We start from the raw sequence: 13,792 nt of genomic DNA on the forward strand, positions 1-13,792 counted from the left end.
CAGCATATGTTTGTTTATTTGTGTTCACATTATTTTATTTAGGAAAGGTAGGGGGTTAAACAGTTAAAACTTATTCGGAAAGGGGGTAAGTCACATTTATTATTATAAAATATATATTTTTTCTCTACAACATTTTTTTTTTTTAGCTCCAATAGGGGAATATTACATGTAATTGATTGCAATGACTGAACAATGCTGCACCATAGCACAGCACTGATCAGTATTATCGGTGCACTATTAGTGCAGGCTGCAGAGGCACCATCCCGGAGGCAGGTAAGGGAAGTGATTTTCGGCACTTTTAGATGCCATGATCAACTTTGATTGTGGCGACTAAAGGGTTAATACAGAACATCGCCCTGATCTGTGATGTCTGACATTAGCCATGGGTCTGATTGTAAATTTTTGTATTTGTGCATGATTAACTGGGCTGCAATCTTACCTGAGCTGTGTTTAAAGGAAATCTGTCACTAATTTCCCCAGTGTTACTGGCTGGTAATGCGGGTGACACAAATGGGTGACACTGATTACAATAATGCCTACGTTGCCCAGATCCATCCTTGCATTTGGACAATATCCTAATTTTTTTGAATATTTAAATGAGCAGCTTTGTGCGCGGGTGGGGTTATGATGGCGGCCTTGGGCACGGTGACATCGGTGGTATTCCTTCAATGCCCAGCTTATTAATATTCACTTCATTCACCGCTCTGTCTTAGTGCCTACTACGCGAAGCAAAACTACAACTCCCAGCATGCCCGGTTGCCTGGGAGTTGTAGTTTTGCAACAGCTGGAGGCACACTGGTTGGGAAACACTGCGATACAGTACTGTTAAACCAAAAAGCAGAAAATAGAATCTCAGGGCAGCGAAAAGGTAAAGGAGAATATAAGATGTGCACATACATGTAACCTACACACAGCGGCCGTGTTTATTAACATTTGCTATAGTAGGGATTCAGCAGGTATATAGCATTGTTCTGTTACATGTCATGGCTTGACAAATCCCGGGCGCCAGGTCACCATGGCTTCTCAGAATTTTGCTTTGGTGCCTAGGTTTTTGTAATCTGTGCACACGGCAGCCTCAGATTGCGCCTCATACTACCTGCTTCATTGCAGTAGCCTGTATGTCCAGCCCGGTGGACAAGCAACACAAGCGTCAGTGGGCGCTCTGCTCTGGGACAGAAGGGAGTGTTCATGCACTTCAGAAGCTACGTACCCGCTTTGTTTTGCTGGGGTAGCAGAGGAGGACGTCCAGTCTTACTGGACCTTAGCAGGTACATCAGTTGTTGAAGCTCTCAATATCCCCCAGGGGTGGGGAAGTAGTGGGGCGTCCCTTGTTCCTTTTGCAGGTCTTCCACCTGAAGTGTTTCTCCCTTTCTGACCCATGACATACACGTACATAATAGGTCGGATGCAGAAGTATGACGGGAGCCTGGCCAGCGTCATACCCAGCAGGTACCAGCGTGGGGGGGGGGGGGGTACGACCGATGGGACGCCTCCCGAGATCTCCAGTACAGGACCCCGGTTCTCTCCAGGACGCAGCGGTGGCCAGCATTCCGCCTCCATAGATGTCTATGGGAGAACCATTCGGCTATCTTCGGCTCCCCCCATAGATAAATTGAGGGGGCGTGTCAGCCCCCGCTTCGTGGCCTGTTCCCAGGGAGAGTTGGAGGGCCCCAGTGGTCGGACCCCCAATGATCTAAACTTATCCTCCGTTCGCAGGATAGGGGATACGTTTTTGTTTGTGACACTTCTTTAAAAGTACAGCCGGGGAAGCAAAAAATAAAAAAATTTAGCTGGTTCCTAGATTCAAAACAAATTTGTCAAGCCCTGCCTTTTAAGAGGTTATGCCTGCCAAGATTGAAAGTGTATTACTTCTCTACAGACGTGGAGACAACTAACCGTTTAGTGTGTATGTGTGTCGGGTAAATAGTCACGGGAGCGCTCGCCGGAATTGTTCCTCATATATTCACTTCCTCCCTGAGTCTGCTGTGTTTTGTCTCTGGGTCTCTTTGCCCCGGATCTCTGTTTTCAGACAGGAGACTGATAGGACAAGAGTGAGCATAGAGGCGTGCTAGTCCCTCCCTCACTTAGCTCGGACAAATATGCTGCAGCCTCACAGGATTATGTCCTGGATGGTATGGGGACCCCCCCTTTTTTTTTTTTTAAGCAATGATTTCTATAAGAAGGAGAGAACCTTTTTATGAAGTATATTAGAAAGATTAATACAACATATAAAAAGTTTTCGATTCTGACTGTGCCCATTTACCTGTTTCTTTCTGATCTTTGCAGGTGTTTTCCATTGTGGTCTTTGGGTGCATAATCAATGAAGGATACATTAACACAGCAAGCGAGGAAGAGGAGTACTGCATATTCAATCGAAACCACAGTGCCTGCACCTATGGGGTGACGGTAGGGGTGCTGGCCTTCCTCACCTGCACGCTGTACCTGGCGATCGACATCCACTTTCCACAGATAAGCAGCGTCAAGGATCGCAAGAAAACTGTAATATCTGACGTTGCGGTGTCTGGTAAGCTGCTTCTATATTTGTGATATTGCTCAAATTTATTGATGTTATTTACCCCAATGTTCTTTAAATTAGAGGGCACTGACCATTTCAGCTGCTTAGATCCATTAGGATCTTTCCCTGGAGGACCCAGCTTGTCTAAGCGTTGCATTAACCCCTTAAGGACCCGGGGTTTTTCCGTTTTTGCATTTTCGTTTTTTCCTCCTTACCTTTTAACCCCTTAAGGACGCAGGACGTAAATGTACGTCCTGGTGAGGTGGTACTTAACGCACCAGGAAGTACATTTACGTCCTGTGCATAACCGCGGGCATCGGAGCGATGCCCGTGTCATGCGTGGCTGATCCCGGCTGCTGATCGCAGCCAGGGACCTGTCGGCAATGGCCGACGCCCGCGATCTCACGGGCGTCCGCCATTAACCCCTCAGGTGCCGGGATCAATACAGATCCCGGCATCTGCGGCACTGCGCGATTTCAATGAATGATCGGATCGCCCGCAGCGCTGCTGCGTGGATCCGATCATTCAGAACGCCGCACGGAGGTCCCCTCACCTTCCTCCTTCCGGCTCCCGGCGTCTTCTGCTCTGGTCTGAGATCGAGCAGACCAGAGCAGGAGATGACCGATAACACTGATCTGTTCTATGTCCTATACATAGAACAGATCAGTATTAGCAATCATGGTATTGCTATGAATAGTCCCCTATGGGGACTATTCAAGTGTAAAAAAAAATTTTTAAAAAATGTCAAAGTAAAAGTTAAAAAAAAAGTGAAAAATCCCCTCCCCCAATAAAAAAGTAAAACGTCCGTTTTTTCCTATTTTACCCCCAAAAAGCGTAAAAAATAAATTTTATAGACATAATTGGTATCACCGCATGCGTAAATGTCCGAACTATTAAAATAAAATGTTAATGATCCCGTACGGTGAACGGCGTGAACGAAAAAAAAAAAAAGTCCAAAATTGGTACTTTTTTTTAATACATTTTATTTTAAAAAAATTATAAAAAATGTATTAAGTTTTTTATATGCAAATGTGGTATCAAAAAAAAGTACATATCATGGCGCAAAAAATTAGCCCTCATACCGCCGCTTATACGGAAAAATAAAAAAGTTAGAGGTCATCAAAATAAAGGGATTATAAACGTACTAATTTGGTTAAAAAGTTTGTAATTTTTTTTAAGCGCAACAATAATATAAAAGTATGTAATAATGGGTATCATTTTAATCGTATTGACCCTCAGAATAAAGAACACACGTCATTTTTACCGTAAATTGTACGGTGTGAAAACGAAACCTTCCAAAATTAGCAAAATTGCGTTTTTCTTTTTAATTTCCCCACAAAAATAGTGTTTTTTGGTTGCACCATACATTTTATGATATGAGTTATGTCATTACAAAGGACAACTGGTCGCGCAATAAACAAGACCTCATACTAGTCTGTGGATGAAAATATAAGAGTTATGATTTTTAGAAGGCAAGGAGGAAAAACAAAAGCGTAAAAATTTAAGGCCAAAATGGGCTGAGTCCTTAACTGGTTAAAAAATTATAACTTTCAATTGTGCACCTAAAAATCTATATGATGGCTTATTTTTTGCGCCACCAATTCTACTTTGTAATGACATCAGTCATTTTACCCAAAAATTTACGGCGAAACGGAAAAAAAAGTAATTGTGAGACAAAATTGAAAAAAAAATGCTATTTTGTAACTTTTTGGGGCTTCCGTTTCTACGTAGTACATTTTACGGTAAAAATAACACCTTCTCTTTATTCTGTAGGTCCATACGATTAAAATGATACCCTACTTATATAGGTTGGATTTTGTCGCACTTCTGGAAAAAATCATAACTACATGCAGGAAAATTAATACGTTTAAAATTGTCATCTTCTTACCCCTATAACTTTTTTTTATTTTTCCGCATATGGGGCGGTATCAGGGCTCATACTATCTGTACCATTTTTGTATTGATTGGACTTATTGATCGCTTTTTATTCATTTTTTCATGATCTAAAAAGTGACCAAAAATACACAATTTTGAACTTTGGAATTTTTTTGCGCGTACGCCATAGACCGTGCGGTTTAATTAATTAGATATTTTTATAATTTGGACATTTCCGCACGCGGCGACACCACATATGTTTATTATTTTTTTTTTTTTAATTTACAGTTTTTTTTTAATGGGAAAAGGGGGGTGATTGAAACTTTTATCAGGAAGGGGTTAAATGATCTTTATTCAGTTTTTTTTGCAGTGTTATAGCTCCCATAGGGGCTATAACACTGCACACACTGATCTTTATCATTGATCACTGGTTTCTCATAGGAAACCATTGATCAAAGATTCTGCCGTTTGACTGCTCATGCCTGGATCTCAGGCACTGAGCAGTCATTCGGCGATCGGACAGCGAGGAGGCAGGTAGGGACCCTCCAGCTGTCCTGTAAGCTGTTCGGGATGCCGCGGCGATCCTGAACAGCTCCCTGAGCTAACCGGCAATGGTTTACTTTCATTTTAGACGCGGCGTTAAACTTTGAATGCCGCGTCTAAAGGGTTAGTAGCTCGCGGCAATGCGATCAGTGCCACGCGCTATTAGCCACATAGGCCGGGCCCAACCCGCTATGACGTGGGGCCACGCCGTGGCCCCACGTTATAGAACGGGAGCGGACTCAGGGTGTACAGGTACGCCCTGGGTCCTTAACAGGTTAATAACAATAGGTCATCATTGTAAGGCACAATTTACCCTGCAGGGATGCTGAGACCCCACATGGCAGTGGGACCCCCATGTACATTTCATGGTCCCAAGGACCTATGTCACCCAATTTTTCTCTCAATGTTTTAGGTGTTAGATATCACTAAAATGACCTAAGTCATGAATTTGTCACCTATATAATTAACAACCAATAATCAATATGAACAAAACAAGGAAGCAGAATATATGAATGTGGAAACTCCCAAGTGGCAGCAGTAATGGTGGCGGCAGCAAACAGTCAGCCCTGTACAGATGATTGTGTCTGTTTCTGGATCAGGATTACAAAACAAAGTATAAAATAATTCCTAAAGCGGATTAAAAAAAACATCTTCTATTGGGGGGAGAATCAGGGCTCCCCGCTTGCAAGTGGATGGTCAGCCGGACCTGCTATATTCAGCAGAATTCACGCCAAAATTTCTGTATGAATTTATAGCCAATACACTTCAATGGGATTCCTCTGTCCCATTCACACAGCAGAATTTCCGCTGCAGCAATTCCTTTGAAGTGAACGGGCAATTAATTTCTGGGAATTCGCTGCAGAATTTTCATGCAGATATTCTGCCGTGTGAACATAGCCTAAGAGGTGATCCAGGAATAGAAAACAGTACGGTCCTTAGGTTGTAAGTGGTATTGCAGCTCAGTCCCATTTGAAGTGAATGGAATCAAGTTGTATTACCACACACAACCTGAGGACAAGTGTGGTGCTGTTTTTTTTGTTTGTTTGTTAAAGAAATCAGTAATTTTTTTTTCTATTCCTGGATGACCCTTTTTAGGTGGCCAAACCTGCTGAATTTGGCAGGACCGACTGACCATCCATGTGTAAGGTGGAGCCCTGATTATCCCCCAATAGCAGATGTTGGTGGAAAGGAGGATCAGGCTTGTCGGTTTTCAATTTAAAGGGGGTATTCCGGCTTTATACATCTTATCACCTATCCAAAGGATAGGGGGTTGAGATGTATGATCGAAGGGATCCCACCACTGGGGACCCCCTCTATCTGTGTAGCCCCCGGCATTCTGTGTCGGGCACTGCTTCCCAGACGGGGACGTGACACCACGGCCCCTAGTGAAGTCACACCACTCCCCTCCATTCATGTCTATGGGAGGGGGCGTGACGCCCCTCCCATAGACGCGAATGGAGGGGCGTGGTGTGATGTCACTAGGGGCCGTGGCTGTGACTTCACATCTCCGTCTGGGAAGCAGCGCCCGACACAGAATGCCGGGGGCTACACAGAGATCGAGGGGGTCCCCAGCGGTGGGACCCCTGAGATCATACATCTTATCCCCTATCCTTTGGATAGGAGATAAGATGTATAAAGCTGGAATACCCCTTTAATCATTTTGTTTTCAATGAGAGCCGCAGCAGCTTATTTTTCCCCTTTTAAGACCTTTATGCTCGTCAGAGGTCATAAAGAAGAACTGTCGGCAGGACTAGCATTCAGCTGCCAGCTTTCCTATGTGTATGGCCACCATAGGTCTGGTGTAACTCTGTTTTGCCCCGGATGCTGAGTATAATGGATACTATGTCATCTCCAGTGCAAATTATCTCACTTTGTTTGTTACTAATACAATGAAGTTCCCGGCGTTCTTTTATTTTGCTGAATATTGAATAACCATAATAACAATAATAATCCCTTTTATTAAGCGTATTCTGCAGTTCTTTACAATCTCCCATACACATGAACACTTGGCTCGGCCAAGCATGCATGTGTTTTCACTGGGACGCTCAGGATCACTGGCCCTCTGCAGGTTCTTAAAGGGTACCTGTCGTATAAAATTAAAGGGGTATTCCAGGATTTTTATTATTTTTTTTATTTGATTATGCTACAGGGCTGTAAAGTTAGTGTAGTTCATAATATAGTGTCTGTACCTGTCTCTGGCTGCTCTCGTATTCTTATGTGATCTTCGCTCTGGATGTTTATTTTTAACAGCGTACAAAATGACTCCTGTCTCGGGTATTTCCCAGGATGCAGTACGGCCGAGACCTGACGTCACTAGTCAGGTGATGACAGGGAGCCTGTCTGCTTCAATGGGTGGAACAGCTGGAGGCACCCTGATTAGAAAGCACTGACCCTTTTCATTGAATCTAGCTTGTTTGTTGTTCAATGGGTGGGGTGGCTGATGTGTGGGAGGTAGGAAAGTGGAATTCTGGGATTTGTAGTAAAAAAGAAAGAAAACTTCCACGGGAAATACTGAGGTTCACAAAAAGAAAGCCACAGCTTTTATGGTAATCCCACAACAGCCATTTAACCCAAAGACGAGCGCAGATCCTTCCTAAGCATGTCCATAACTGTCTGGCAGGTAGGTGCTAAAATCACCTTTATGGTGGATAACCCTTTAATAAATAATGCTTGTATATGTTGCCCACTAGGTCATGTAGATGTTTTACATGACTTTTTATGTCTAGAGTCTGTATTTGGCTCACATATTCCTCTGTTCTGCTCACTCATTCTGACATTTACTGCTCAGAAAGGGGCATGTCCGAAGCGCGAGCACTGAGCCCGCCCTCACTCACCATGCGTTCACTTCCTGCCGGAGTCTGCTGTGCTGGGTCTCTTCATCCAATCACTGCAGGCTGTTCTGTAACCCCTCCTTTTTCTGTTTCATGCTGCAGTCTGATAGGACAGGAGTGAGGAGTGAGCACAGAGGAGTGCTAGTCCTCTCTTCCTAGACTTTGTCCCAGCCTGTTCTTCAGCTAGGACAAAGATGATGTTTCAGTCGGACAGGATCATGTTTTAGATAGTATGAGGACCCCTAGACCCCCCCCCCCCCCCTTTTTTTTTTATTTTTTTTTTTTAAGCCATGATTTCTAAAAAAAAATTTAAAAAAGTAGATGTAAAATAGGAAGTGTATATTAGGAAGGTTTAGTGTTTTGGCAAGATGTACAACATAAAGGTTTTGATTCTGACAGTGCTTATTTAAAGTGTTGAGGAATGTCTACTCGATGATATCTAATCTGCTACTTATCTTTTCACATCTTTGCTCTAGGTCTTTGGTCCTTCTTTTGGTTTGTTGGGTTCTGCTTTTTGGCTAACCAATGGCAAATGTCTGACTCAAAGATTAATCCACTGATGGAAGGCGCAGATGCTGCCCGTGCAGCCATAGCATTCTCCTTCTTCTCCATCATTACTTGGGTAAGTTTTACTATTAACTGTATCTATTTGGGTTTGGTCCGGGATAGTAGAAAAGCTGTCACTCTTTTATATATTTTAAAAGTGGAAGTCCCTGTGGGATAGATGAAGGTTTTTATTGCTGTTAGTTGATGGATTCTAGGTGGGACATCTAAAAACATGGAAAAGTGACTTCATTTGAAGTTCAGGTTCTGTTACACAACTGTAAACCGTAGCCAAGTAGTGTCCAGTGCCAGTAGGCCATAGTGTCCAGTGCCAGTAGGCCATAGTGTCCAGTGCCAGTAGGCCATAATGTCCAGTGCCAGTAGGCCATAGTGTCCAGTGCCAGTAGGCCATAGTGTCCAGTGCCAGTAGGCCATAGTGCCCAGCGCTCTATTAAATGAGATCTGCAGCCTTATACAACTTATCCCTTATGTGCAGGATAGGGGATAAGTGTCTGATCGCAGGGGGGGGGGGGGGGGGGGGGCTTAGCGCTGGAACTCCCGCTTTTTCCTGTACAGGGCCCCAACTCTGCCACGGCTCTCCCCGTGCAGGAAGCGTGGTGGCCGACATGTCTCCTTCATGTAGCTCTATGGGAGAGGTGGAGGTGCAGCGTTCCCTGCCTCTCCCATAGAGCTGAATGGAGGGGACGTGTCTATCGATCTCAGTGAGGTCAACAACACTGGCATTAGCCGGGCAGAGCTGGGTCCCTGTAAGGGAGATCGCGGGGGTCCCAGCGGTTTGCACCCCCCTGCGATCAGACACTTATCCCCTATCCTGCAAATAGGGGATAAGTTGTCTATGGTGCAGTACTCCTTTTAAACTTTGTTTTCCTGTAAATTAAAGCGGCTAGCCAACTTTTAACTACTTTTTTGCAACCTCTAGTAATGAATATAGTAAGTCCCTCACTGATACTTATTGCATCCACCTGCACTGGGCCTATCCTCTATAATTTTACAGCCCCCCCATGATCCCCTTCCCTATCCTCTTGTACAGCCAGACAGCTGATCCATCTATAAGATGGCTGCATATGGAGGAGGACCTGCCTCAACCACTGTACCTGTGCTATGGAGGATGTAATGTCATCTGCTCCTTTATAGCCAGCCATCTTGGGGACGGATGAACCATCCAGCCGCATAGAGGAATGGGGGATTGGGGTGGGGGGGCGGAGATCCAGGCATTATGGGGAGAGATGTATTATGTCCTGTGTAGAGGAAGAGTGGGACACTTGCCCAACGCAAACAATCCGATCGATTCTTTAATTTTTAAAAAAGGCCTCTGAAAGAAGCGACCTGGTTGCTATGGGCAACTGCCCCACTCTTCCTTAACACAGGTTTTAAGAATATCTCCCCTGCTAGTACCGGTAAGTGACTTATTGTAATCATTACAGCAGTTTACCAAAGAATAGTTAAAAAGGGTCTGACTCCTTTAAAGGGGTACTCCGGTGAAAACCTTTTTTCTTTTAAATCAACTGGTGGCAGAAAGTTAAACATATCCGTAAATTACTTCTTAGTATTAAAAAATCTTAATCCTTCCTGTACTTATTAGCTGCTGAATACTACAGAGGAAATTCTTTTCTTTTTGGAATGCTCTCTGATGACATCACGAGCACAGTTCTCTCTGCTGACGTTATTATAATAATAAAAAAACGCTTTATTTATTGTTGTCCTTAGTGGGATTTGAACCCAAGTCCCCAGCACTGCAAGGCAGCAGTGCTAACCACTGAGCCACCATGCTGCCCTTAGCATACATCTGCTATGCATGGTTGCTAAAATGGACAGAGATGTCAGCAGAGAGCACTGTGCTCGTGATGTCATCGGTGTTCCAAAAAGAAAGGAATTTCCTCTGTAGCATTCAGCAGCTCATAAGTACTGGAAGGATTAAGATTTTTTAATAAAAGTAATTTACAAATATGTTTAACTTTCTGCCACCAGTTGATTTAAAAGAAAAAAGGTTTTCACCGGAGTACCCCTTTAAGCATATACTATATACGGAGTACCCCTTTAAGCATATACTATTACACTAGGTTTTACTATTACACTAGGTTTAACAATTGAACATATTAAAGGGGTTATCCAGGCATAGAAAAACACAGCTGATTTCCATCAGCACCACACGTGTTTTCAGATATTACAACTTGGCTCCATTCATTTGGAACTCCAATAGCATTTAGCTGCTATACCACACACAACCCGTGGGCAAGACATCCGTGTTTTTGGAAGAAATCAGCTCTGTTTTCAATATTTATTTTCTAATATGCTTTAAGTAGGATGCTAAGGCCCACATTTATTAACGCTGACACCAGACTTAGACCTCGTCCACATTGCAGACATTCAGCTAGGGGAGTGTTTCCCAACCAGGGTGCCTCTAGCTGTTGCAAAACTACAACTCCCAGCATGCCCGGACAGCCTTAGGCTGTCCGAGCATGCTGGGAGTTGTAGTTTTGCAACAGCTGGAGACACCCTGGTTGGGAAACACTGAGCTAGGGGAATCTCCTGAATGAATGCCCGTTTGCAGTAGGCATCGCCAAATGCTGCGGCAGTAGGACATTGCGGCTACAATGCAGTCCCGGCGGAGTTCCACTCAAAGAATGAACACGTTCATTTATTATGCAGATACACTCCCACCTGGCGGCATTCCGGAGTCTGAACAGAGCAGCAGAGTCCCATTAAAAACAAGCAGAATTCTGCAGAAAAATCCTACCTGGGCAATGTCTGCAGTGTGGATGAGACCTAAGGCTAGATACACACCTGCAGATTTTCAGCAGCAGAGTCAGAAAGGGAAAGAATAACAACTTCCTTGATATTTCCTCTTGCAGCTAGATCCACTTCTGATTTGGTACATTTTCTCCTGCTTAAAATCTGCAGTGTATCAGCAACGTGTGCTTCTACCCTAAAAAAGGAGATAGGTGAAGGGATTCCCAGGCACCTGACACTTAAAGGGGTATTCCAGGCAAAACCTTTTTTTTTATATATATCAACTGGCTCCGGAAAGTTAAACAGATTTGTAAATTACTTCTATTAAAAATCTTAATCCTTCCAATAGTTATTAGCTTCTGAAGTTTTCTGTCTAACTGCTCAATGATGATGTCACGTCCCGGGAGCTGTGCATGATGGGAGAATATCCCCATAGGATCTGCACAGCTCCCGGGACGTGAGTCATCAGAGAGCAGTTAGACACAAAACAACAACTCAACTTCAGAAGCTAATAACTATTGGAAGGATTAAGATTTTTTAATAGAAGTAATTTAGAAATCTGTTTAACTTTCCGGTGCCAGTTGATATATAAAAAAAAAGTTTTGGCCTGGAATACCCCTTTAATGAATTTGGAGTATTTGGGATTGTCAAAAATTTAGAAAATCAAATCAAGGTTTGCGATCACCATGTGTTTGCACCAAAATGTGCACTGTTTTCTGGCAATCTGTCCTAAACTTGGTGACCACTCCCACTCTGAGGACACATCCTCTCTTGAAGGCAACATCCGAACCTTGAAGACCACACCTTCTCCTTGGATATCACACCCACTTTTGAAGCCACTTGTTAGTGATGGCATTCTGTCTCTCTTCAGTGAGCCGTCTCTTCCCTTTTTCTTCCATTTTCTTTACTTTTCTAGGTAGGTGGGGATCTCTGCTGCATGCAAATCTACTGGGGAGATTATTGAGGATAATTGCACCGAGAGAAACAGTGTTTTGGGGCGGGTGATAGGTCAGAAGGGAAATACACCTAGCATTTTTCTGGGAATTTACAGAGGCCGAACAAGGAGCCTGGTTTGGAAGGAAAGGAAACGTGGTTTGGAAGGAAAGGTAGCATGGTTTGGAAGGAAAGGTAGCATGGTTTGGGAAGTAAGCGCCAAGGTGTGTGGTTAGGGAATACTACAGCTTACAGCCAGAAGCCGATTCTAATTCACATAAAAGAGCCGGTTCATTCACAAACAACCCATCCCTAAAACATATGTTTAGCCCAACTTTAGCGCACCATGCTTTGTGACATTGTTTGTTCACTTTACACCAAAAATCGATACAAACCACTTAGTAAATGTGGGCCTTGGACTTAATCACAGTTAACACCATGTAGCTTTGAATTAAATGGGCACTGTTAGATTCAAAAACTTTATATGTTGTACATCTTGGCAAAGCATTAACCTTTCTAATATACTTTATAAGAAAATAGTATTTCTTTTTATAGAAATCATGGCTTATAAAAATAATGGCTTTGTCCAAGTTGAAGCACAGGCATGAACAAAGTCCAGTAAGTGAGGGTGGGCTAGCACTCCTCTGCGCTCTTTCCTCTCTCCTGTCTGATAGCACTCCTCTGTGCTCTCTCCTGTCTGATAGTACTCCTCTGTGCTCTCTCCTATCTGATAGGACTCCTCTGTGCTCTCACCTGTCCGATAGCACTCCTCTTTGCTCTCTCCTGTCTGATAGCACTCTCTGTGCTCTCTCCTGTCTGATAGCACTCCTCTGTGCTCTCTCCTGTCTGATAGGACTCCTCTGTGCTCTCTCCTGTCTGATATGACTCCTCTGTGCTCTCTCCTGTCTGATAGAACTCCTCTGTGCTCTCTCCTGTCTGATAGCACTCCTCTGCGCTCTCTCCTGTCTGATAGCACTCCTCTGCCCTCTCTCCTGTCTGATAGCACTCATCTGCCCTCTCTCCTGTCTGATAGCACTCCTCTGCCCTCTCTCCTGTCTGATAGCACTCCTCTGCCCTCTCTCCTGTCTGATAGCACTCCTCTGCCCTCTCTCCTGTCTGATAGCACTCCTCTGCCCTCTCTCCTGTCTGATAGCACTCCTCTGCCCTCTCTCCTGTCTGATAGCACTCCTCTGTGCTCGCCCACCCTCACTTACTGGACTTTGTCCATGCTTGTGCTTCAGCTTGGACAAAGCCATCATTTTATAAGTCATAATTTCTATAAAAAGGAAATACAATTTTCTTATGAAGTATATTAGAAAAGTTGTTTTGCCAAGATTTACAACATATAAAGTTCTTGTATCTGACAGTCTTTTGTATCTAACAGTTTAAGTTTTTAGCCAAATTCAATAGATTAGTTGTGTAAAGGGGGTACACCGGCAGAAGGGTGTTTGTTTTTACAAGTCTACAAAGATGCCCATCCTGTTTCTTATTTAAAAAGAAACCTTTACATGCCTCCCGAGCTCCCCTGGTGCCTCTGGTATCTCTGCTCCAGTCCTCTATGTGATCCTCTTGCTGGTGCCAGTGCAGCTCAGCGGACCGCCTTGGCCTGTAATTGGCTGAGCGGCAATGTGACATATTGAGCTCCATTCCTGGCTGTCCTCCTGGTTCCTGGGCTCAATACGTCACATTGCCACTAAGCCACTCACTGGCTGAAGCAGGACTGAGCCGCACTGTGACACTTCGACCCCTGGTACCAGGAAGAGGATCGCATCAGGGACTGGAGCAATGATACCTGAGGCAT

General features: G+C 44.0%; 1 protein-coding gene across 2 annotated transcripts in view; it reads left to right on the forward strand.

The window, feature by feature from the left end:
- The window catches only part of SYNGR1 (synaptogyrin 1), a 62,833-nt gene that overhangs the window by 42,928 nt on the left and 6,113 nt on the right, over positions 1–13,792 (forward strand). For both annotated transcript variants that reach the window (XM_056523898.1, XM_056523899.1), the window contains exons 2-3: positions 2,287–2,524; positions 8,241–8,386. In XM_056523898.1, the coding sequence (XP_056379873.1) occupies positions 2,287–2,524; positions 8,241–8,386 (384 nt within the window). The remainder of the gene's footprint in view (positions 1–2,286; positions 2,525–8,240; positions 8,387–13,792) is intronic.

This window comes from Hyla sarda, chromosome 6 (genome assembly GCF_029499605.1).
Source record: "Hyla sarda isolate aHylSar1 chromosome 6, aHylSar1.hap1, whole genome shotgun sequence".
Classification (NCBI taxonomy): domain Eukaryota; kingdom Metazoa; phylum Chordata; class Amphibia; order Anura; family Hylidae; genus Hyla; species Hyla sarda.